This window comes from Coregonus clupeaformis, chromosome 26, assembly GCF_020615455.1.
Source record: "Coregonus clupeaformis isolate EN_2021a chromosome 26, ASM2061545v1, whole genome shotgun sequence".
Taxonomy (NCBI): Eukaryota; Metazoa; Chordata; class Actinopteri; order Salmoniformes; family Salmonidae; genus Coregonus; species Coregonus clupeaformis.
In genome coordinates, this window is record NC_059217.1 from 25,038,041 (window position 1) to 25,065,631 (window position 27,591).

A 27,591-nucleotide genomic window follows, 5' to 3' on the forward strand; every position below is an offset into this window, starting at 1 on the left:
AGTGGGAGAACTTGCACAATTGGTGGCTGACTAAATACTTTTTTTCCCCACTGTAGGTACCTTCGTAGTTACTGTCAGGACCGGCCGGGGGAGTGCGCTGCGTTTCTGCCTTGGGCAGAATATGCACAAAACTCCCTTCGTCACTCCTCCACTAACCTCATACCCTTTCAGTGTGTTCTAGGCTATCAGCCGGCCCTGGCACCCTGGCACCGGAGTCAGATCGAGGCTCCTGCAGTGGACAATTGGTTCCGGCACACCGAGGAGGTATGGAACACAGCGCACACCCGTCTCCAGCGCGTTGTCCTCTGGCAGAAGGCGCAGGCCGATCGTCACTGCAGTGTGGCCCCGGTCTTTCACCCCGGTGACAGGGTCTGGCTTTCTACGAAGGACCTGCCCCTCCACCTGCCCTGCCGGAAGCTGAGCCCGCGATTTGTGGGGCTGTTCAAAGTCCTGAGGAGAGTCAATGAGGTGACGTACAGATTACAGCTCCCCGTCAACTACCGTATCTTACCCTCATTTCATGTATCTCTCCTCAGGCCGGTGGCAGCTGGTACTTTGGATAGTGCTGGACCCCACGACACACATGGGTTCGCCCTGTGCCTTTTGTTTATGAAGATATATTTTGAGCACAACAGCGTTTGGGTTTCGTCCCGCTTTGATCAATGGTGCTTAAATACATTCAGTAGTTCTAAACCTACGACTGCCTCTTGCCTACTCCTCTCTACACCAGTGACAAGTGTCAGCTTAAAATGTCTGCCAGTAACATCCCAGCTCAGCCAAATCATGCCCATGTGTTTAGGATGTAATTGAGTGTGATCAGATAAGGAGGGTCAGTGGGCAGACGGTAGTAGTGAGGCAATGGAGGCATGTGGCTGGGAGATTAAGAGTATAATTGACCTGCTCTCACTTTCCAGCCCATTCATTGCACTTATTTACCCTACTCTCTTGGCACAGATACACTCCTACTCTATATACTGTGTGTGTTTGTATCGTTGTGTCATGCTTAATTCATTTGATTCCTCAAGTACAGAGTGTAATCAATTGGGTTCATAAACACAGAACAGGGAAGCAGCTGTAAAAGGATGTTTGAGTGCGTCCCACAACAAATATCAGACAGTTTGAGTAATGACCGGTAAAACTAGGTGTCTAGGGTAAGGAGAGCTACAACAATGTCTGAGTCCCCAATGACGCAGAGGGTCTATTTGATTTAACCAAGCAAAGGCAAAAGGCAAACTAATGTATCAAAGGATGACATAACTAGGTCAAATAATAGGCCTATTTTCCCCAGTCAGAGGACAGGACATGGTTAGAGAGAAACAGATGTGACTCACGTTGTAGAGCACAGTGGTCCAGCCCTCCATGGTGATGCACTGGAAGACAGTGAGCACAGCAAACAGGATGTTGTCAAACTGGGTGATGCCGTCGTTGGGGCCGATCCAGGTGTCACGGCAGGTGTACTTGTCAGGGCACTTCCTCACCCCACACGGGAACTCTGACTCAGACTTGTCCACCGTCTCATTCTCTGACAGGGGGACAAGAGATAATTAACTTCCTCAACTGGTTCATATTGACCAGAGTCCATTAAAGGCTCCGCAGGCTAGGCTGGAGATTTAACAAAAGGATGCAAACCAGAAATCAATCGAACTAATCGTGTTTTTCCCATGAGAGATGGGATTACTTTATAGAAATGTCTCACTTGTGAGAAATGACTCGCATCTACTGGAGATGCATGAATAAGTGCCACAATATGATGATTATAGTGTAATGCATGACTCAATGAAGTGAGCAGCAATAGCAACTCTCTGTGTGAAAGTCCTTTCCTGAAAGATTACATTATTAATATGCTATTTGACTTGTGTAATGTGTGATTATAATAAATCGTCTCTCTAAAGCTAATAGTCGGGTAACTAAAGCCCCCTCATACAGTGAGGTCCCCACATAACCTTTATGATGACATCATCTGAAACATTACACTACAGCTGCAATGTTGGAGCTAGAAACACAAGCATTTCGCTGCACCAGCGATAACATCTGCAAATCTGTGTACGCAACCAATAAACTTTGATTTGATTTTGATTTGATTCCAGAACAATCTCCCCTGGCTAGAGTCATGTGACCTGGTCAGCCAATCACAGGCTGTACATGGTGGGGATCTCAAACCCCCAACATAGTCTGTGCTTTAGTTGGACACAGAGGTGCAGAGAGACAGATCACAGATCAGAAGAACTCACCACCTTAACTCTACTCACACTGGACATTTCCTGACCAATCCTCCACCCTGGACTTCCTAACCGTGTGTTAGTGCGTGGATGACAACACAACCACTTTCACCTATTCCATCAGTCCACTTCATTTGCTGTGTGTGTGTGTGTGCGTGCGTGTGTGCCTGTCTGTCGTGTGGTAATAAACTCGTATTCTGTACATCTGTCTCCTACTGGTCATTCACCCTTCTAACCCAAGGGCCCAGGCCGATTGTACCTATATCTAAACTGGCACCTCTAGCGGAGTCCATCACTAGTTGGTGGCACTAGATACAATTAGATACTGTATTAAATCTAATATCTTTGAAATGCAGTAAAGGAATACTAGAATGCATGATATAACTATTTACTGTAGCAATCCACTGAAACAGTCTGTCAACATCAGAGGACATTTTGTGACAAGTCAAGCCATGAGTGATATTGAACCCTCAACAAAAGATGAGCTGAAGTTTATGTATTCATCAGGTGAGGACAATCTGTTTGAAAATGCCAATTTCATAATCTTCTCTATCTGTGACAACTCAATCCCTATCATGAAAAACTGAAGGAATAAATCCCACAGTAAGCTTGTTATAAGACCACATTACCTGAATAAGAAATTATGTTGAGGCGATAACCCTTTATGTAGATCTTTGTAAATAGAACTGTGTAACCCACTTAACTATAACATGATCCGTGCAGCGAGGCAATAACATCTATGACTTTATAATTAGTCGTGGTATTGAGCTGCTATATTGTGGGGTTTAATTACATAGGCAGTCATTGTGGCTGTGATTACACTTACAGGTGCAGCCAAGCATGGTATTGTGTGTTTCAGGTCTGTTGCGTAACATAGCTGGGTCGTTCCAAGAAAAGAGTGCCTTTTGCATATTTTAAGTAGAAATTGTGCACCAATATGGAATTTTAAAAGCCTGTTATATTAAATGAACTGCCCTTTAATATAGACCACATGGAGAATTCGATAAATCTGATTTTTTATATGAATAAAGGCTTGCTAAAGTGCAATAATTCAGCATTGTGACATGTCCCTCTGTCAACCCTGTGTCACTTCTAGGAAGATTTTAACCCACTTAAATCCCACCATCATTGTAAAGCCCTAGTTATTTTGTTGCTTTGACAAAGTCATTTCTGAAGATTATTATTTATTTCATGGTCAACCCTGTTACATGAACTTAACTCTCTTTTTGATATTGTGAATATTTTTCTCTAAAGAAACATTGAACATCTAATAGTCAAATCATAGAGTAAAAGCAGGTGAGCTGGTTCTACTCTTTCTGGCCATTTTCTGGTGTTTTGTGGTGGAAAACTGAGTGGGTCGAGCATAACACGTCAACCCTGTTACCCATAGACAGGCTAGAAAATTTCATATTTTGTTGTAAAGCTTGCATTAAATTGCCACTCCCTGTTGCGTACTACAAGCTTCTATTCCCCCTGTCACAAGGGGATTTTTGGCTGATTTAACAAGAAATCATCAACCCTGTTACTTTATTTGGCACTTATTTGGCACTTACTAAAGTCATTTTTTTATTGAACCTCTTGAGATGGGAAAACCCGTTTTCTATGAAGTTGAACATGTGCTCTTTATGACAGAATGTTTATGACAGAAGTTACACTTCTCAAAACAAGGCACCGATTTGGTGGAACGACACAGCGATTATCAGCCGGACCACTGAGCATACATTACACTGGGCGGGCGGGCAGGTGGGAAGAAACAACAGTGAACCATCACAGGACGTTTGTATAGCCTATCATTACAGCTGAGGAAGCCTCGCAGAAAATAATAATCCACTTGTTGTATAGGCACAGTATAAGCCTGCTGATAAATGATCACCTTGAAGAATGTTTATGATGATGTACCCTAAATGTTTATATATAACAGAGCTAATGATCACCTCAGCACAATATTCATGTAGGTGTTTAAAAAGATTCTATGAAGCTAGGTGTTTAATTATGCAAGCATAGGCTATAAGCAAAGTAAAGGTATAAAAACACGTAATACAACAGATTCAGCCTCATATAAAGCGACACCAACTGCTACAGAAGCAACCCAAATTGATATGCAGAGCATTGAGTGCCCTGGATTACTGTAGACTTGAGGAGATCTCTCTAAGGCCCTCTCTCTGTCTGGGTGTGTCCCAAATGGCACCCTATTCCCTATATATTCCCTGGTCATAATGTAGTGCACTACAAAGAGAATAGGGTGGCCATTTGGGACACATATTCTGTCTTACCCAGGATATTGGGCATGGGCAGACAGGTGTTGTGAAGCTTCCCACTATAGAACTCCAGGCCGATGATGGCAAACATGAGAATGGCGAAGAAGAGTAGAAGGCCGATCTGCAGCAGCGGCACCATGGCTTTCATGATGGATTTCAGGACTATCTGCAGGCCTGGTCACACACAGAGAGATAGAGAGAGAGACAACCGTCATGTGTCATCAGTGCCAACAATGAGTCACAGCTCCAAACAATTATGGATGGAAAGTGTGGGAACCACTTAGAGCAGATACTGTCAGCACTCTCATTATGACAGCACTCTCACTTTGGCTAACACAACACTTCCACTAAGACATTGTTGCCCGTCCTCATTTTGGGAGTGGTTTTCAGTCTGACTCATTAGGGATTAACTATACAGACTCCAAAATGAGGTTGGACAGAGGTATTGCAAACGCCAGAAGAACAAGTACAGATACCTATATGTATACTGTACACATATATACTGTATATATAGACAGAGCAGATCCATGGACATCCATCCAGTACATGTGATCTGGTGGTGTAGGCTACTCACTGGGGATTCCAGAGACCAGTTTGAGGGGTCTGAGCACACGGACGGCCCTCAGGGTCCGCAGGTCCACTGGGATGTTCATGTGAGCTCCCGCTGTGGCCAGAATCCTGCATATACACACACAACACACAAGACAGAGATTATTATTCAATCAGTTATACACTGTTAATATTCCATTAATATTTCAAAGAGAATGTAATATGTGAAACATTATCTGAATCTTTGTGTAGATCCAGGACGCGTTATGACTGAACCTATCCCATAGTGAGGGGTTAATGTATTGGCACTGGTGCCTCTAGATAAAGTACTTGTTGTATTCATCACATCAGCTCCCCAGATAAAGATGACACTTCATCATTACACAGTCTGATTGTCTCTAATTAAACTATTTACCTACGCAATTAGAACACTGTGTCCCCTTTGATGCTATTAGCACAAAATTGTCTCAAAACAACACGACACAGTCTATAAAGGCTATTAGCTTCTATATCTTAACATTTAATTGGTCTACAGTCAAGACTATTCATGGGTATTACTCATGAGTAATACCTGAATCTTGAAAACAATGAAATAGCATTGGTCAAGACTCAAGAAACATGATTGGCAGATCAATATTGCAGTGAAATGTTCCACTGCTCCTACTCTGTTTAAAGCTAACACTCGGCAGCTATCCTAGCACTTCATCTCCGGGTCTTATCATCTGAGTCATCTGTCAAATGTGTGCAGCTAACCACATTAGTTATGTTTTCCCATCAGACTGGAGTAAAATGAGACCAGCCATTACAGATGTGACCCACTCAGAAGGTTCAGGAGCAGCAGGGAAGGGAAGGGGGTTCTAGGGTTCAAGCAATCTGTTTTTACTGGTACACCAGGCAGTGAATGCAGGAGAAAACAAGTCTTATTTTTGTCTGCACTGCGTAGGAGGAAGGCACTGACAAATTCTATTTAGGAAATGAAGACTGCAGCTCCATCAATTTAACTTCAGGCTAGTACGAGGTAAAGAAAGAGACAAGGTTCCTGTCTGTGTAAGTGGGCGTTCCCGCTCTTGCATGAGCATGCTTTCCCGCTCACATGGGAAAGCATTCTCACATGGGAAAGCATTCCCCCCCCACCCCCCTGCCCCGCATGCCCAGAAAGAAATAGCCTGTTAGGTGTTTTTCTCTACCCCCTGGATGAATGGTGCAGTCCACAGGCTCTAAGTAAATATCAGCTAGTACCTGGAACACATGTGAAGCAGGCCATTATAAAATGCAAATGTTATCCTTTCTTTGATGTGCCTCCTAATAGGAGGGAACTCATTGGAGATGCAGTGCAGCAGGTAAAATAGACATATGGGAGGCCGGTGTGTTTACTTTTGACTGTGTATTCTCAGTCCCCTCTCCTCCTTCATCGCTCCTTCCCTCCTCTACGTTATAGTGGCACTATGCTGTGAACACTTGGGGGGGGGGGAACCAGAGCCTCCGCCCCCTATTTTCACCTCACCCCCTTTCTCTCTTACACACTTCCAGTGCGATTCACTCCACACCATAATAGGAGCGATAGACAACCCCTGGTCACCCCTCTCACTGCTTTCGCCCTCATTAATTTCTGCCCTTCCCTTCTCTTTGCCCAGATCTGACAGTACGCCAGTGTTGCAGATGATGCGGCTGCAGTTGATATGTCTTCATAAAACAAAGAAGGGAGAACCTTTTTCAACCATTGTTAGGCCTATATCTCAATTTTGTAATTTTCTGTTAACAGTGCTACACAGAAATAATACAGAGTATGTTGAATATGGCACAGATCCAATTATAGTCTGAAAAGAAGAGCTGCAGCCATATTGTGGTGAGGATTAGCCACATCTAGGGTGTCAGCCATTTTAATTAAGACTGGACAGAGCTATTAAAATAGCACGTCCATACAGAGATATAAATTATATTATTCCATCTAGGATGAGCTGAGCACAGACACACTTGAGCCTCCTCCCCTTCTCCAAATCATTACCAAGTCTGGGCTGCTCCTTAGTTGTTATGGAGACGGGGGGGATCTAGGAGCTAAAAATGTCATCCACATTTAGTCTGCTGATGGACTTCCTGCTCAGGCAGACACCTTTGTGATTTGTGAGGAGCCAGCCAGGTGAGCTGTATTCTAGTCTGGTCTATATTAGTGGACAGAGAGAGTGGGCTAGGTACATGAGCTTAATGATACAAATTTACAGCCTTCCAGTCCATTCAACAGAAGGCATTATAAAATGCAAAGAGCAAATCTATGTGGGAGGTGCACATTCCTACAATTGAGTATTCCATTCAGCAAATACAGTTTACACAACAAAATTCAGAGGCAACAGCGTTAATTTTTTAACGTTTTCAGCCTGGGAGCATAATGCGGCATATTAAAACCCTGTGAGGAGTGAGGACACTGTGGGAGGCTTCAGAAGGAATGGAGGCTCTTTCTTTGTGCTAGAAAGCAGAGCAGTGTGGGAGTACCTCAGCAGCACAAAGCCTGGGTAAGGACAAATCCACTGTCACAGATTCACTACATGCCAGGGAACAATCTACTGTCACTGACTTCACTACATCATGCCAGAAAATAAAAGCTGTTCACTTGGGCACTCAGCTGCAGAATTCAAACTCATTACTATTCCTATACTTCTCCATTTCTGATAATTATCTGCTGGTGCCGACAATGTGACACAACTGTAAATCCATAGACAAGTAACCACCATAATACTTCACATGACAGTGACATACAGTACAGGTGTAGGATCTTAAAGGGATACATTTTTATGTCTCCGTGTGCAGTTGCTAACTAGCACTAGCACAATTGCTAACCAGCGTTAGCGCAATGACTGGAAGTCTATGGGTATCTGCAGATACCCATAGACACTGGAAGTCTTTGCACTAACGCTAGTTAGCATTGGTTCTCAAAACTACCTCTATCTTCCTTCATACTGGACACAGAGACATAAAAATGGCATCCGCAAATTAATCTGACTGGGGAAGTAGATGATGGGCCTCATTGCCAAAATCCCGAAGTCTCCCTTTAATTTGAGCCAGTTTGCTACAGCAGGAAAATAATCCTGCAGCAACATGAAATGTGAATTATTATGTGGATTATAATTAATTGACATTTTTATAGGGGTTGATACATTTTTTGTAAGGGATAATCAAGTATATTTCAAAGTGAAAATTACAAACTTCAGAAGCCTTTTTAAACCTCAAATATACTACAAGTTTTACATGTCCTGCATTTCAGAAAAGTTATCCTGCAATAGGGTCATTCAATGAAGATCCTTCATCTGTAATACATAAGTCATAATGCTATCAATATCATGACATGATTGACACCTGTCATTACCATTATGTCAACTGATAGACAGCTGTCATTTCTCGAGGCCAAATCTAGGTTAGGACGTTATCTAACTGACAACTTTCATCTTGAGGACATGGGGAGTTCAGCTGTACCTTTGACATCTTTGCTTTTGATAGATTGCTGTAACTAAGGTCTACCTTTATGCCTTCACCGTTTCTACAAGACACCCGTTATGTGTTTTCCCATGATGGTGTGCTATGTGGAGCATGCATGCTGCTTTATAGCCTGAGACAGAGACAGAGACAACAAACCCTGTCTGTCTCAGTCAGTCAGTCAACCTGACCCTGGGCTGTTCTCCTGGTAACACACCGCCCACACTAGTCACAAGAACAGCTCTACATCATTCCTCAATACTACAGGACAATATCCAAAATACAATATCCTACTTCTGACTCACATGGCCAGACTTTGTGTGATCGTGGTGACTAGATTTGGTGGTGGGGGGGGATCCAAGACTCTCGACGACATAGCCAATAACCAATAACACATATGGACCAGTAACAAATATGGCCAAACATTACTGTACTGTGTACAGTGTATATGTTGACCACATTCAATGGAGTGTGTTAATTACTGCTCTTTAGCCTATGTGTACTGTATAGTCTCTCACCAACCCTGCTCTGTTGCTCTGTGTCTTAACAATCATTCACCAGATCTATTATTCATCTTGGCTAAAGAGCAAACACTTAGCTAATTGTTACACATCCAATACGGACAGCCAGTGATGGACACCTAAGGATAGTTAGACAACAGAGATGCAAAAGTGTTAAGGATTGCACCTCGATTTGATATTAGTAAACTGGAGCTTGCTGATTATTTCCAAACACTGTGCTAAGCCTTGGGCATTGATTCACTGGGGATTTCATAGGAGCTCATTACCAATATTTGTACTTTATAAAGGAGAAGTGCATCTAGACATCTTGTAATCCGCTTGCTTTCATATTCATAATTTTGTTTTGTGGAAGATATTTGTCTCTTCTCAGAATGTAGGTTAACTTTTATAACACAAAATAACATGCCATTCAATGTGTTATGTGAATTCTATCACTCTGCGTATTTATAGTCAGAAAACATTTACCCATGACAGTTTCTAAGCGCCTTAAACAGTTCTCAATCTATCTGGATGAGCATTCTCTCTCTGGCAGCCATCTGTTGTGAAAAACAGTTTATGTTACACCATGATGCCAGGATGAAATCATGTTTTCTCAGAAACAAATTGTATTCTCAGGCATCTTACACCAGTGGTTACTGTATCACCTAGTAGCCTACATTACTACCTTACACTGCTACATTGCACTCCATACTGACCCAGCAGGGTGGGGTAATGCCCAGTTTCTTCCTCCACTGGGTAACCACCACATGCAAACTTCAAAGGGCCTTTCATTTCATCATCTCTGATGGTAAAGACTTCTTCACATCTCTCTGTATCTCCATGCATCATAGGGAACCCATGGCCTTGGCTTCACCCCTGGATCCTTTGCTTGAGGCTCTCACTGGACCAGAGGGCCTGAGCTAATGCATACTACAACTACAGGGATCACGCCACTCCATTCAAAATGAACGTTTTTTTTTGCATGGGTCTCAGGCTCTGACTGACCCAGCCTGTGGGAACTGGATCCACACCAAGGGATGCCAGCCCTTTCAGACAGTCCAGGAGTGGGCAGCTATCAAAGGACATGATGATGATGATGTCTGTGTAGCAGCAGTGGCCTGTACCACCTCCATGTGCCTAGGCATGAAAAATGTTTAGCTTCATATAAACTACAAAGGAGTTAGAGAAGGCATCCTGCAGAAGTGAAAAGGCAATTTCACTTGAATTAGCCATTTGAAGCTCCCTAAGGGTACATTTCAGTAAATACCCTGTCCCATTAAAACCCTCTGGCTCCAAAACAATGACAACAGCACACATTTATACAGGAAATGGGAAAAGAGGGAGTTACATTAAAATTGCTTTTCCACAAACAAACACCACAGGTGCAAAATGTATAGTGCGTAGAATTAAAATGGTATTGTTGGACAATATTCATCCTAATCAGACAGGTGTTTTACATGGACGATACATTGGAGATAATATAAGGCAAGTACTGGAAACTATAGAACACAATGAAACATCTGGGAAACCAGGCCTGCTATTCATAGCTGACTTTGAAAAGGCTTTTGTTAAAGTACGACTAGAGTTTATATATAAATGCCTGGACCATTTCAATTTTGGAGAATCTCTTATAAAATGGGTTAAAATCATGTATAGTAACCCTAGGTGTAAAATAGTAAATAATGGCTATTTCTCCGGAAGTTTTAAACTGTCAAGAGGAGTAAAACAAGGTTGTCCACTATCGGCAGATCTATATATTATGGCCATCAAAATGTTAGCTATTAAAATCAGATCCAACAATAATATCAAGGGATTAGAAATCCAGGGCTTAAAAACAAAGGTGTCATTGTATGCTGATGATTTATGTTCTCTCTTAAATCCACAACTTGGATCCCTCCCCAGCCTCATAGAGGATCTAGATAAATGTTCTAACTGCTCTGGATTACAACCAAATTATGATAAGTGTACTATATTACGTATTGGATCACTTAAAATACAACTTTTACATTACCGTGTAGTTTACCAATAAAATGGTCTGATGGTGATGTGGATATACTCGGTATACATACAGTGCCTTGGAAAGTATTCACTTTGTAAAGCCACCTTTTGCAGCAATTACAGCTGCAAGTCTCTTGGTGTATGTCTCTATAAGCTTGGCACATCTAGCCACTGGGATTTTTGCCCATTCTTCAAGGCAAAACTGCTCCAGCTCCTTCAAGTTGGATGGGTTCCGCTGGTGTACAGCAATCTTTAAGTCATACCACAGATTCTCAATTGGATTGAGGTCTGGGCTTTGACTTGGCCATTCCAAGACATTTAAATGTTTCCCCTTAAACCACTTGTTGCTTTAGCAGTATGCTTAGGGTCATTGTCCTGCTGGAAGGTGAACCTCCATCCGAGTCTCAAATCTCTGGAAGACTGAAACAGGTTTCCCTCAAGAATTTCCCTGTATTTAGCGCCATCTATCATTCCTTCAATTCTGACCAGTTTCCCAGTCCCTGCCGATGAAAAACATTTTACATTTTTTACATTTTACATTTTAGTCATTTAGCAGACGCTCTTATCCAGAGCGACTTACAGTTAGTGAGTGCATAAATGTTTCATACTTCAGATGTTTAGTGCATGCTGCCACCACCATGCTTCACTGTGGGGATGGTGTTCTCGGGGTGATGAGAGGTGTTGAGTTTACGCCAGACATAGCGTTTTCCTTGATGGCCAAAAAGCTCAATTTTAGTCTCATCTGACCAGAGTACCTTCTTCCATATGTTTGGGGAGTCTCCCACATGCCTTTTGGCGAACACCAAACATATTTGCTTTTTTTATTATTTTTAAGCAATGGCTTTTTTCTGGCCACTCTTCCGTAAAGCCCAACTCTGTGGAGTGTACGGCTTAAAGTGGTCCTATGGACAGATACTCCAATCTCAGCTGTGGAGCTTTCCAGCTCCTTCAGGGTTATATTTTGTCTCTTTGTTGCCTCTCTGATTAATGCCCTCCTTGCCTGGTCCATGAGTTTTGGTGGGCGGCCCTCTCTTGGCAGGTTTGTTGTGGTGCCATATTCTTTCCATTTTTTAAATAATATATTTAATGGTGCTCCGTGCGATGTTCAACGTTTTCAGATATTTTTTTATAACCCAACCCTGATATGTACTTCTCCACAACTTTGTCCCTGACCTGTTTAAAGAGCTCCTTGGTCTTCCTGGTGCCGCTTGCTTAGTGGTGTTGCAGACTCTGGGGCCTTTCAGAACAGGTGTATATATACTGAGATCATGTGACAGATCATGTGACACTTAGAATGCACACAGTTGGACTTAATTAGTTCAATAATGTGACTTCTGAAGGTAATTGGTTGCACCATATCTTATTTAGGGGCTTCAAAGCAAAGAGGATGAATACATATGCACGGCCATTAATTTTTTAGAATTTTCTGAAACAAGTAATTTTTTTCATTTCACTTCACCAATTTAGACTATATTTTGTGTATTTCCATTACATGAAATCCAAATAAAAATCAATTTCAATTACAGGTTGTAATGCAACAAAATAGGAAAAATGCCAAGGGGGATGTCACGATCATCGACAGATGAAGCGGACCAAGGCGCAGCGTGATAAGCGTACATTCTTTATTAGTGTACACAACACAAACCAAAACAATAAACAAACGATACGTGAAGTCCTAGGTTACAACACAAACCTCTACGGAACAAGATCCCACAAAATACTAGTGCCAAACAGGCTGCCTAAGTATGGTCCCCAATCAGAGACAACGAGCTACAGCTGCCTCTGATTGGGAACCACCCTGGCCAACATAGATCAAAACGAACTAGAACCAAAAACATAGAAAACAAAACATAGAAAATCCACACCCTGGCTCAACATATGAGAGTCCCCAGAGCCAGGGCGTGACAGGGGATGAATACTTTTGCAAGGCACTGTATATAAGTATTCAGATCCTTTGCTATGAGACTCGAAATTGAGCTCAGGTTCATCCTGCTTCCATTGACCATCCTTGAGATGTTTCTACAACTTGATTGGAGTCTACCTGTGGTAAATTCAATTGATTGGACATGATTTGGAAAGGCACACCTGTCTATATAAGGTCCCACAGTTGACAGTGCATGTCAGAGGAAAAACCAAGCCATGAGGTCGAAGGAATTGTCCGTAGAGGTCCGAGACAGGATTGTGTCGAGGCACAGATCTGGGGAAGGGTACCAAAACATTTCTGCAGCATTGCAGGTCCCCAAGAACACAGTGGCTTCCATCATTCTTAAATGGAAGAAGTTTGGAACCACCAAGACTCTTCCTAGAGCTGGCCGCCCGGCCAAACTGAGCAATCGGGGGCGAAGGGCGAAGAGCCTTGGTCAGGGAGGTGACCAAGAACCCGATGGTCACTCTGACAGAGCTCTGGAGTTCCTCTGTGGAGATGGGAGAACAATCCAGAAGGACAACCATCTCTGCAGCTCTCCACCTATAAGGCCTTTATGGTAGAGTGGCCAGATGGAAGCCACTCCTCAGTAAAAGGCACCTAAAGACTCTCAGACCATGAGAAACAAGATTCTCTGGTCTGATGAAACCAAGATTGAACTCTTTGGCCTGAATGCCAAGCGTCACGTCTGGAGGAAACCTGGCACCATCCCTACGGTGAAGCATGGTGGTGGCAGCATCATGCTGTGGGCAGGGGCGGTGTGTTCATTAGGGCGATATGGGCGACGCACTGCCAAACGGGAAAAGGAAGGGATTTTTTTCTAATCAATTATATCACAGCAACAGTAGTTATCAGTGTTCTAATCTAGACGTCTGATCTGCCACTAAATGTCCAATCAGGCTAAAGTCGTGCTTCAAATGAAGTCGCCCTTTGGGGCGATTTCAGTCAGGTTGAAAATCGCCCAGAAGTCTCTCATAGCCTGTCATGTAAAATCTTTTTTTTTTCAAATATCAGAGTTTTCAATACAATCTCTATGGGTTTCTGAGGGCTTGCACTTACGCGCTTTCGTCATACGTAACATAACCATGAACGTAACTAAGAAAAGAGCGGGTAGCAGCGTCAATCAATTCACGTACTACTATCAAGATGGCTAGCCTTCAGTGCAACTCGATTGTCTCTTTGAAAGAAGTTCACATCAAAGACCATTCAAAACGAGCTACTGTAACTGGAGTGTATGCTAGCGGTCATGAGGGAACATATTATGGAGGAGGTGAAGTCGGCGAACTTCGTAGCTATCCAAGCTGACGAGACCACGGACGTTTCTACACAGATACAGCTGGTGCTTGTGCTGAGGTACATAGATAGCAACCACAAAGTGCAGGAGCGCTTTTTTGAGTTCCTTCCCATCTCGGAATCAACCTCAGTCTCAATCGCCAGTGTGCTTTTGGAGAGACTGAACGGTCTTTTGCCGACGACGAGAAAGTCAAACTGTGGTGCACTGGCACTGTACCAGGTTCTCATGAGCTACAACCTCCAGGAGACGTTCTCTGAGACTGTGACTCTGTTGAACATCCTCATAACTACTCCCATGACAACAGCTGAAGCTGAGAGATGTTTCTCAACTTTGACACGAGTTAAGACATTCCTGCGAAATTCAATGGGCCAGGAACGTCTGAATGCACTGGCCATGCTTTCCATGGAGAGTGAACTAGTCCTCAGCATGCCTGATTTCAATGAGAAAGTCATTGACCGCTTTGCTGCATTGAAAGAGAGAAGAGAACAGTTTCAGTACAAGTAATGTAGCCTCTCTCTCTCTTTGTCCCTCCCTGTCTGTCTCTTTAACACACACACGCCCAAATCAGTTCACAGTTGATGTTGTTTAAAATAGTTATTTTTCATTTTAAAAAAAGTAAAAAAATAATAATAATCTGTTCATGTTCATTTTTACAAATCTATACAATTGGCCAGAATATGGTTGTTCATATTTACAAATCTATACAATTGGCCAGAATATGGTTGTTCATTTTTACAAAGCCATACAGATAGCTGTGTTTACCTTTTCTAGAAATTATTTTCAAATTCTGTTTTCAGGCAAAATGTCTATCACTGTTCATTTTCACAAATCTATACAAGAGGGCAGAATATGGAAGTCTATAAAAATTTCTTATTACCAATAACTTGCATCAATGTTTTCAGTAGCCTCTATCAAAAGCTCCTGCTTGCTTGTTGTGAATTATGCTCAGGTGCACATATTTCCAATTCAACCATGAGGCAAAAAATGTGGTAAAAGCTCTTGTTGATCCTGCAATCTGAACAAATACCAAGATGCTGTATTTTCAGCTGATATTTCATTTGTTTATGGAAATGCATATTGTTTATGCAGTTTTGAGGAATGTGAAAGAACACCCTTGATTATTTTTACTGTGATAACTTATTTTGCTTTTGTAAGCCAACACTTTTGAGATCAGTCAATAAATGCTTCTGGCATTGACTTATATGCTGCCCCTGTCTTCATGTTGTTGCTGGACATATCTTTTTTAAAATGTGTGTAGGTCACCTAAATCATCAGAAAAATTGCCCCCCCTGAGAATTTTTTCAGGAGCCGCCACTGGCTGTGGGGATGTTTTTCAGTGGGAGGGACTGGGAGACTAGTCAGGATCAAGGCAAAGATGAATGGAGCAAAGTACAGGGATATCCTTGATGAAAACCTGCTCCAGAGCGCTCAGGTCCTCAGACTGGGGTGAAGGTTCACCTTCCAACAGGACAACGATCCTAAGCACAAAGCCAAGACAATGCAGGAGTGGCTTCGGGACAAGTCTCTGAATGTCCTTGAGTGGCCCAGCCAGATCCCGGACTTGAACCCGATCCAACATCTCTGAAGAGACCTGAAAATAGCTGTGCAGCAACGCTCCCCATCCAACCTGACAGAGCTTGAGAGGATGTGCAGAGAAGAATGGGAGAAACTCCCCAAATACAGGTGTGCCAAGCTTGTAGCGTCATACCCAAGAAGACTCAAGGCTGTAATCCCTGCCAAAGGTGCTTCAACAACAATCCTGCTTAAAGGGTCTGAATACTTATGTATGTGTGATGTTTCCGTTTTTTTACAAATAAATGAGCAAAAATGTCTAAAAACCAGTTTTTGCTTTGTAATTATGGGGTACTGTGTGTAGATTGATGAGGGGAAAAAACGATTTAATCAATTTTAGAATAAGGCTGTAACCTAACAAAATGTGGAAAAAGTCAAGGGTCTGAATACTTTCCGAAGGCACTGCACAGGGGGACCTTCAGTTGAGTCTTGAGAGGCCTGTGGGCGTCCTAGAGCAAGACACCCAACATGTACAGTACCAGTCAAAAGTTTGGACACACCTACTAATTCAAGGGTTTTTCTTTATTTTTACTATTTTCTACATTATCGAATAATAGTGAAGACATCAAAATTATAAAATAACACATGGAATCATGTAGTAACCACCAAAGTGTTAAACAAATCAAAATATATTTTAGATTTTAGATTCTTCAAAGTAGCCACCCTTTGCCTTGATGACAGCTTTGCACACACTTGGCATTCTCTCAACCAGCTTCATGAGGTAGTCACCTGGAATGCATTTCAATTAACAGGTGTGCCTTGTAAAAAGTTTGTGGAATTTCTTTCCTTCTTAATGCGTTTGAGCCAATCAGTTGTGTTTTGACAAGGTAGGGGTGGTATACAGAAGACAGCACTATTTGGTAAAAGACCAAGTCCATATTATGGCAAGAACAGCTCAAATAAGCAAAGAGAAATGACAGTCCATCATTACTTTAAGACATGAACGTCGGTCAATACGGAACATTTCAAGAACTTTGAACGTTTCCTCAAGTGCAGTCGCAAAAACCATCAACCGCTATGATGAAACTGGCTCTCATGAGGACTGCCACAGGAAAGGAAGACCCAGAGTTACCTCTGCTGCAGAGGATAAGTTCATTAGAGTTAACTGCACCTCAGATCGCAGCCCAAATAAATGCTTCACAGAGTTCAAGTAACAGACACATCTCAACATCAACTGTTCAGAGGAGACTGTGTGAATCAGGCCTTCATGGTCGAATTGCTGCAAAGAAACCACTACTAAAGGACACCAATAATAAGAAGAGACTTGCTTAGGCCAAGAAACACGAGAAATTGACATTAGACCCGTGGAAATCTGTCCTTTGGTCTGATGAGTCCAAATTTGAGATTTTTGGTTCCAACCGCCGTGTCTTTGTGAGACGAGGTGTAGATGAATAGATGATCTCTGCATGTGTGGTTCCCAACGTGAAGCATGGAGGAGGAGGTGTGATGGTGTGGGGGTGCTCTGTTGGTCACACTGTCAGTGATTTATTTAGATTTCAAGGCACACTTAACCAGCATGGCTACCACAGCATTCTTGGATATGTCATCCCATCTGGTTTGGGCTTAGTGGGACTATCATTTGTTTTTCAACAGAACAATGACCCAAAACACACCTCCAGGCTGTGTAAGGGCTATTTGACCAAGAAGGAGAGTGATGGTGCTGCATCAGATGACCTGGCCTCAACCCAATTGGGATGGTTTGGGATGAGTTGGACCGCAGAGTGAAGAAAAAGCAGCCAACAAGTGCTCAGCATATGTGGGAACTCCTACAAGACTGTTGGAAAAGCATTCCTCATGAAGCTGGTTGAGAGAATGCCAATAGTGTGCAAAGCTGTCATCAAGGCAAAGGGTGGCTACTTTGAAGAATCTCAAATATAAAATATAAATCCTTGTGGATTTTGATGTGTTACTGGGGTCATGTCTTACTGGAAGAACTCCTTGAGGCCAAGTTTCAGCCTCCTGGCAGAGGCAACCAGGTTTATGGCTAAAATGTCCTGGTACTTGGTAGAGTTCATGATTCATTTGACCTTAACACTACATGATTCCAGTGTTGTCACTAGAAAGCACACGGTATATTAGCATATAAGTCTGTCTGAGTTACAACATGGCTGGATATTTTAAGTAGTATACACTGAGTATATCAAACATTAAGAACACCTTCCTAATATTGAGTTGCACTCCACCCTTTTGCCCTCAGAACAGCCTCAATTCGTCGGGGCATGGACTCTACAAGGTGTTGAAATCATTCCACAGGGATGCTGGCCCATGTTGACTCCAATGCTTCCCACAGTTGTGTCAAGTTGGCTGGATGTCCTTTGGGTGGTGGAACATTCTTGATACACACGGGAAATGTTGAGCGTGAAAAACCCAGCAGCGGTGCAGTTCTTGACACAAACCGGTGCGCCTGGCACTTAAATATTTTGTCTTGCCCATTCACCCTCTAAATGGCACACATACACAATCCATGTCTCAATTGTCTCAAGGCTTAAACATATTTTTTTAACCTGTCTCCTCCCCCTTCATCTACACTGATTGAAGTGGATTTAACAAGTGACATCAATAAGGGATCATAGCTTTCACCTGTATTCACCTGGTCAATCTACACTACATGGACAAAAGTATGTGGATGCCTGCTCGTCGAACATCTCATTCCAAAATCATGGGCATTAATATGGAGTTGGTCCCCCCTTTGATGCTATAACAGCCTCCACTCTTCTGGTAAAGCTTTCCACTAGATGTTGGAACATTGCTGCGGGGACTTGCTTCCACTCAGCCACAAGAGCATTAGTGAGGTCGGGCACTGATGTTGGGCGATTAGGCCTGGCTCGCAGTCAGTGTTCCAATTCATCCCAAAGGTGTTCAATGGGGTTGATGTCAGGTCTCTGTGCATGCCAGTCAGGTTCTTCAACACCGATCTCGACAAACCATTTCTGTATGGACCTCGCTTTGTGCACTGGGGCATTGTCATGCTGAAACAGGAAAGGTCCTTCCCCAAACTGTTGCCACAAAGTTGGAAGCACAGAATCGTCTAGAATGTCATTGTATGCTGTAGCGTTAAGATTTCCCTTCACTGGAACTAAGGGGCCTAGCCCGAACCATGAAAAACAGCCCCAGACTATTATTCCTCCTCCACCAAACTTAACAGTTGGCACTATGAATTTGAGCAGGTAGTGTTCTCCTGGCATCCGCCAAACCAAGAATCTTCCGTCGGACTGCCAGATGGTGAAGCATGATTAATCATTCCAGAGAACCCATTTCAACTGCTACAGAGTCCAATGGCGGCGAGCTTTACACCACTCCAGCCGATGCTTGGCATTGCGCATGGTGATCTTAGGCTTGTGTGCGGCTGCTCCGCCATAGAAACCCATTTCATGAAGCTCCCGACAAACAGTTATTGTGATGACTATGCTTCCAGAGGCAGTTTGGAACTCAATAGTGAGTGTTGCAACCGAGGACAGACGATTTTTACGCGCTACGCGCTTCAACACTCGGCTGTCCCGTTCTGTGAGTTCGTGTGGTCTAACCCTTCGTGGCTGAGCTGTTGTTGCTCCTAGACGTTTCCACTTCACAATAACAGCACAGTTGACCAAGGCAGCTTTAGCAGGGCAGAAATTTGACAAACTGACTTGTTGGAAAGGTGGCATCCTATGACAGTGCCACGTTGAAAGTCACTGAGCTTTTCAGTACGGGCCATTCTACTGCCAATGTTTGTCTATAGAGATTGCATGGCTGTGTGCTCGATTTTATACACCTTTCAGTAACGGGTGTGGCTGAAATAGCAGAATCCACTCATTTAAAGTGGTGTCCACATACTTTTGTAGTGTGTAATGTTTTGTACACTCAGTATATGTTGACCACTGAGACCAGATGGGGAAACAGAAAGGTTGCTCAAATTCAATATCCTGGTCATATCTATTCTAGTTCAGGGCACTACAGCCTTTAGAGGAGACCACAGAGGGACTGAGCAAAGGCAAGAGGAGGATAATTCAATACTGTATGTGGTTAATCTGCCTTCACCTTTATCTCTGAGGATATAAACTGATTTAGGTCATTACCACTTTATAACAATGCAAGGTGACAAAGAGCAGAGGACAGAAATGGGGACCTTTTACTACATGGCTGGATATTTTTTAAGTAGTATACACTGAGTATACCAAACATTAAGGAACACCTTCCTAATATTGAGTTGCACAACACCCCTGTTCAAAGACACTTAAAACGTTTATTTTGCCCATTCCCCCTCTGAATAGCACACATACACAATCCATGTCGCAATTGTTTCAAGACTTGAACATCCTTCTTTAACCTGTCTCCTCCCTACGCTGATTGAAGCAGATTTAACAAGTGACATCATTAAGTTTTCACCTGGATTTACCTGGGCAGTCTATGTCATGGAAAGAGAAGGTGTTCTTAATGTTTGTACACTAAGTATATGTTGACCACTGAGACCAGATGGGGAAACATAAAGGTAGCTAAAAGTCAATATACTGGTCATATCTATTCTACACTGAACAAAAATATAAACGCAACATTCAACAATTTCAAAGATTTTACTGAGGTACAGTTCATATAAGGAAATCAGTCAATTAAAATAAATTCATTAGGCCCTAATCTATGGATTTCACATGACTGGGAATACAGATATTCATCTGTTGGTCTCTATGGTAGAGAAATGAATGCTCTCTCCTTTATTCAAAACTTGAATTATGCCTCAAGTCTTTGTAAGAGGGCTACCTCAGACCTTATCACAAATAGAACAAACTGTCACTTCAACGTCAATTCACCAAACCTTTACAAAGTAATAATGCCGACTGTGAACATCAACGGTTTCACCTGATTTCAAAAGCCTTTCAGTCAGCTCTTTTAGGCCAGAGCAGACAGATAACATCTCTCCCTGTGTCTCTCCCACTCAGCCTCTCTTTGAAGCACAGCAGCATGTGCTCACTGTGGTACTTGACCATGTGATTATCATTCACTAAATGTATACTAAATTAGAGATAAAACACATCCCTCTACTGCCTACTCTAACGCAATTCATAATGTTGTTGAATGAAGTGAAAACAGTCCACACAAAAACTACATAAAGGAGTCATGTCACTGATATGTTTCCTCTATGGCATCCAACGCGCATTGCCCAGAATATACAGAATTCTGCATGACTAAAAATATTTCCAGTTGGATGTCCCAAAGCATTAAGTGAAACCTCAGAGTCTGTTGACATCCTGTCCCTGTATCCCAGACCAACACTGCCAGGGCTTGTCAGATCCTCCCTCAGGTTCAGTAAAGCAGTGCCACCGGGCAGCAGTACTGTGTGTTCCCATTCCAGAGCCACGTTGTCACAGAACACACTTCCTAACATCAGCCCTGAGATAATAATAGTGTGTGAACAGATCAGCACAGCACCACAATCACATGCCTGTTAAAGAGAACCAGCAGACTGAATATCTAAGGGCTCAGAGAGTACTTATCACCTCTGAACGTAATTTCCGCACCAAGTGTGCACCAATTTTACATGTAAAATCGTGTGAAAAATTTCAGCAATCAGACATCTACAGCGGGTGGTCCTTAAAACACAGCACACTGAACAACCGGCAGATTAATGCTAGATTCACATTTGGTGCATTTTGTGCGAGGCTTAATTAACACAGTCACTGCTTCAGGGAGCTGTGACCAGTCCAGCAGTACAGTCACAGCACAGTCAGCCCTCACCTGTGAACTCCTCCTGCTCACTCTCTAAATGTGACGCTAACCGCAGGCTCCCAAGCCTTACTTCTCTTCCCTCATTACGGCTCAGTCGGCTCTGTTAGCGCCAGTTTCTTTGCTGATGCTGTGACAGAAGGGAAACTAAGAAACTCTCCCATTAGGAGCCTGTCCCTCTTAGCCAAGCGCTGTATTTAAAAAAAACTGCTGGGATATAAAGCCCAGTACGAACAATGGGCCTACTAGCTGTGACAGCTGTTTGTCTGTCCTGTCCGTGTGGGCACCCCCGCACCGCTCCGTCACATCCTCCAGTCCTATCCTCTCCTGTCCTGTCCTCTCTTCACTTCTCCTCTCCTCTTCTCTTCTTTCAGACACAGTTGTAAATCTTGCCTGGAGCCAGGGATTGAATTTCTCCACTTGTGAAAACTCTGCCATATACATGTCTCAGTCCCCAGCGTGGGTTATATGCCATCTGATACATAGCCGGATAGAGGGGAAGCAGGTCCAAATCATTCATGTCACAATCTCCCTGAAGACAGAGGAACAAAGCTGCGACTAGAGTTTGAAACAAACATGGTATTGTCGGTGTATTCTGGAACATGTTGCTCCTACAGGGACATTTAAAAAATTTTCAACTTCATATTCATTATTTCCAGCACCACCCGTCAACATATGTAAAAATGGCACATTTCTATGATAGAGGAAGATACAGTGCCCTCAGAAAGTATTCACACCCCTTGACTTTTTCCACATTTTGTTGTGTTACAGCCCTGAATTTAAAATAGATCAAATTGAGATGTTGTGTCACTGGCCTACACACAATACCCCATAATGTCAAAGTGGAACTCTGTTTTTAGACATTTTTACAAATTAATTAAAAATGAAAAGCTGAAATGTCTTGAGTCAATAAGTATTGAACCCCTTTGTATTGGCAAGCCTAAATAAGTTCAGGAGTAAAAAATTTGCTTAACAAGTCACATAATAAGTTGCATGGACTCACTCTGTGTGCAATAATAGTGTTTAATAATAGTGTTTTAATCCATCTCTGTACCCCACACATAAAATTGTCTATAAGGTCCCTCAGTCGAGCAGTGAATTTCAAACACAAAGACCAGGGAGGTTTTCCAATGCCTCTCAAAGAAGGGCACCTATTGGTAGATGAGTTTTAAAAAAAAGTAAAGCATGGTGAAGTTATTAATTACACTTTGGATGGTGTATCAATGCACCCAGTCACTGCAAAGATACAGGTGTCCTTCCTAACTCAGTTGCCGGAGAGGAAGGAAACCGCTCAGGGATTTCACCATGAGGCCAATGGTGACTTTAAAACAGTTAGAGTTTAATGGCTGTGATAGGAGAAAACTGAGGATGTATCAACAACATTGTAGTTACTCCACAATACTAACCTAAATGACAGCATGAAAAGAAGGAAGCCTGTACAGAATACAAATATTCCAAAACATGCATCCTGTTTGCAATAAGGCACTGAAGTATACATTTTGATATTGTTCCTGGTCTGGTCGGGTGAGGTTGTATTTTCTCTAGCGGGAGGTAAGCTTGGCTTCTAATATGGTGTCGAGTAATGCTTAAACCATGTATTTAGATTGTAGGTAGGCATTGTAGTTAGGTATTGTAGGTCGTTTATCTATGTAGATATTGTAGGTTATTGTAGGTAATTATTGTAGGTAAGTATTGTATTCGGCTGAGCCCGGTGAAGCACGAGGCTAGCTAACCCACTACCTGGACCAATAAAGCTAGCTAGCTAGCGGGTAGCTACTGGTAACTATTAGCAACTGTGGATAATTGTTTCCAATGTAATTTCACACTTAAGAGTACCTGTAATTATGCCAGCTAGCTAGCTACCATTCAGCTGTTTTTCTAACCTCATTATCTGAAGCGTTAACGTTAGGTAGTTAGTGGCTACTGTACTGGAAATGTAACTAGCTTGTTGCTACCTGGATAGCTAACTAAACAATAGCTGGAACGACCTAGCTGTAATATTTGGAGACGCTTTCTCTCCGTTGAGACAGATGCGAACTGGCTGAATCGCTTCAGTGGCTAGCTTTGCACTTAAATGGCTAACAGTAGCTACTAAGGGTAAGTTATAACCTACATTTATTTTTGTTTTGTTTTTACATACTGGTAACAAGAGTCGTTCAAGGGAATTCGGGACATGGGTGACTAGTTAACGTTAGCTTGGCTCTCTCTGTGTGTTTCGTGCCGTCGGAGGAGGGGTGGTTCGTTGGCAGAGAGCAATGGCTAGCTAGTATGCTAACTATTCTAGCTAACTAACTGGCTGAATAAGTTGACGACGTACTCACTCAAACTGTCAAAACTAACCCAAAACTTTACACAACGTTAGACACGGACACGAATGATCTGTTTGGCGTGTTAACACACTGGTTTGTTGTAACCGAGTATTGGTGCTAAACCGTGTTATTGGAGGCTGGCATGCTAGTTGGCTATGGCGTCATAGGAATCGGTGCCCTGGACGGTTTTCACGGAAGAATACTGTACCAAGTTAGTTAGCTGAATAAACTAAGTTAGAGTCTATTCCTAGAAAACATTGAACTGCTGTAGTTTACAACAATTATAATTTCTTAAGTGGAAGTTGGGAGAGTTATACACTGCTCAAAAAAATAAAGGGAACACTAAAATAACACATCCTAGATCTGAATGAATGAAATAATCTTACTAAATACTTTTTTCTTTACATAGTTGAATGTGCTGACAACAAAATCACAAAAATTATCAATGGAAATCAAATGTATCAACCCATGGAGGTCTGGATTTGGAGTCACCCTCAAAATTAAAGTGGAAAACCACACTACAGGCTGATCCAACTTTGATGTAATGTCCTTAAAACAAGTCAAAATGAGGCTCAGTAGTGTGTGTGGCCTCCACGTGCCTGTATGACCTCCCTACAACGCCTGGGCATGCTCCTGATGAGGTGGCGGATGGTCTCCTGAGGGATCTCCTCCCAGACCTGGACTAAAGCATCCGTCAACTCCTGGACAGTCTGTGGTGCAACGTGGCGTTGGTGGATGGAGCGAGACATGATGTCCCAGATGTGCTCAATTGGATTCAGGTCTGGGGAACGGGCGGGCCAGTCCATAGCATCAATGCCTTCCTCTTGCAGAAACTGCTGACACACTCCAGCCACATGAGGTCTAGCATTGTCTTGCATTAGGAGGAACCCAGGGCCAACCGCACCAGCATATGGTCTCACAAGGGGTCTGAGGATCTCATCTCGGTACCTAATGGCAGTCAGGCTACCTCTGGCGAGCACATGGAGGGCTGTGCGGCTCCCCAAAGAAATGCCACCCCACACCATGACTGACCCACCGCCAAACCGTTCATGCTGGAGGATGTTGCAGGCAGCAGAACATTCTCCACGGCGTCTCCAGACTCTGTCACGTCTGTCACATGTGCTCAGTGTGAACCTGCTTTCATCTGTGAAGAGCACAGGGTGCCAGTGGCGAATTTGCCACTCTTGGTGTTCTCTGGCAAATGCCAAACGTCCTGCACGGTGTTGGGCTGTAAGCACAACCCCCACCTGTGGATGTCGGGCCCTCATACCACCCTCATGGAATCTGTTTCTGACCGTTTGAGCAGACACATGCACATTTGTGGCCTGCTGGAGGTCATTTTGCAGGGCTCTGGCAGTGCTCCTCCTGCTCCTCCTTGCACAAAGGCAGAGGTAGCAGTCCTGCTGCTGGGTTGTTGCCCTCCTACGGCCTCCTCCACGTCTCCTGATGTACTGGCCTGTCTCCTGGTAGCGCCTCCATGCTCTGGACACTACGCTGACAGACACAGCAAACCTTCTTGCCACAGCTCGCATTGATGTGCCATCCTGGATGAGCTGCACTACCTGAGCCACTTGTGTGGGTTGTAGACTCCGTCTCATGCTACCACTAGAGTGAAAGCACCGCCAGCATTCAAAAGTGACCAAAACATCAGCCAGGAAGCATAGGAACTGAGAAGTGGTCTGTGGTCACCACCTGCAAAACCAGTCCTTTATTGGGGGTGTCTTGCTAATTGCCTATAATTTCCACCTGTTGTCTATTCCATTTGCACAACAGCATGTGAAATGTATTGTCAATCAGTGTTGCTTCCTAAGTGGACAGTTTGATATCACAGAAGTGTGATTGACTTGGAGTTACATTGTGTTGTTTAAGTGTTCCCTTTATTTTTTTGAGCAGTGTATTTGAGTGTTTCAGTGAAACGTAAGTGAGGGAGGCCCCGCTCTCTCGCTTTCCCAGATGTTTAGTTCATTTCATTCCGATCTCCTTTGCATTATTGTAGCCTTTTTCTGTAGCCTGTCAACTATGTGTCTGTCTATCCCTGTTCTCTCCTCTCTGCACAGGCCATACAAACGCTTCACACCGTGTGGCTGCTGCCACTCTAATCTGGTGGTCCCTGCGCGCACGACCCACGTGGAGTTCCAGGTCTCCGGCAGCCTCTGGAACTGCCGTTCTGCGGCCAACAAGGCAGAGTTCATCTCAGCCTATGCTACCCTCCAGTCCCTCGACTTCTTGGCGCTGACGGAAACATGGATTACCACAGAAAACACTGCTACTCCTACTGCTCTTTCCTCGTCTGACCATGTGTTCTCGCATACCCCGAGAGCATCTAGTCAGCGCGGCGGTGGCACAGGAATCCTCATCTCTCCCAAGTGGACATTCTCTCTTTTTCCCTTGACCCATCTGTCTATCTCCTCATTTGAATTCCATGCTGTCACAGTCACTAGCCCATGCAAGCTTAACATCCTTGTCATTTATTGCCCTCCAGGTTCCCTTGGAGAGTTCATCAATGAGCTTGACGCCTTGATAAGTTCCTTTCCTGAGGATGGCTCACCCCTCACAGTTCTGGGTGACTTTAACCTCCCTACGTCTGCCTTTGACTCATTTCTCTCTGCCTCCTTCTTTCCACTCCTTTCCTATTTTGACCTCACCCTCTCACCGTCCCCCCCCATCTTTACTAGATGCTGTTCTTCTACTAATCTCACTGCAACTCCCCTCCAAGTCTCCAACCACTACTTTGTATCCTTTTCTCTCTCGCTCTCCTCCAACACTACTCACTCTGCCCCTACTCCGATGGTAATGTGCCGTCGCAACCTTCGCTCTCTCTCTCCCGCTACTCTCTCCTCTTCCATCCTATCATCTCTTCCCTCTGCTAAATCCTTCTCCCTCCGATCTTCTGATTCTGCCTCCTCAACCCTCCTTTCCTCCCTTTCTGCATCTTTTGACTCTCTATGTCCCCTATCCTCCCGGCCGGCTCGGTCCTCCCCTCCTGCTCCGTGGCTTGACAACTCATTGCGAGCTCACAGAAGAGGGCTCCGGGCAGCCGAGAGGAAATGGAGGAAAACTAGACTCCCTGCGGACCTGGCATCTTTTCACTCCCTCCTCTCTACATTCTCTTCCTCTGTTTCCGCTGCTAAAGCCACTTTCTACCACTCTACATTTCAAGCCTCTACCTCTAACCCTAGGAAGCTCTTTGTCACCTCCTCCCTGCTGAATCCCCCTCCTCCTCCCCCTCCCTCATCGCTCTCTGTGGATGACTTCGTTAACCATTTTGAAAAGAAGGTTGACGACATCCGATCCTCATTTATTAAGTCAAATGACACCGCTGGTCCTGCTCACACTTCCCTACCTTATGCTTTGACTTCTTTCTCTCCTCTCTCTCCAGATTAAATCATGCGACTTGTGACGGCCGGCCACCCAACAACCTGCCCGCTTGACCCTATCCCCTCCTCTCTTCTCCAGACCATTTCCGGAGACCTTCTCCCTTACCTCACCTCACTCATCAACTCATCCTTGACCGCTGGCCATGTCCCTTCCGTCTTCAAGAGAGCGAGAGTTGCACCCCTCCTCAAAAAATCGATGTCAACAACTACAGACCAGAACTCGAGTGTGCCGTCTCTAGCCAACTCTCCTGCTATCTCTCTCAGAATGATCTTCTTGATCCAAACCAGTCAGGTTTCAAGACTGGTCATTCAACTGAGACTGCTCTTCTCTGTGTCACGGAGGCTCTCCGCACTGCTAAAGCTAACTCTCTCTCCTCTGCTGTTATCCTTCTAGACCTATCCGCTGCCTTTGATACTGTGAACCATCAG

General features: G+C 43.7%; 1 protein-coding gene across 1 annotated transcript in view; it reads right to left on the reverse strand.

The window, feature by feature from the left end:
• Window positions 1–27,591, reverse strand: part of LOC121540238 (voltage-dependent R-type calcium channel subunit alpha-1E-like) — a 130,734-nt gene that overhangs the window by 73,087 nt on the left and 30,056 nt on the right. Inside the window, 3 exon segments of the mRNA XM_045207621.1 lie at window positions 1,332–1,522; window positions 4,493–4,651; window positions 5,052–5,155. Of these exon segments, the coding sequence (XP_045063556.1) occupies window positions 1,332–1,522; window positions 4,493–4,651; window positions 5,052–5,155 (454 nt within the window).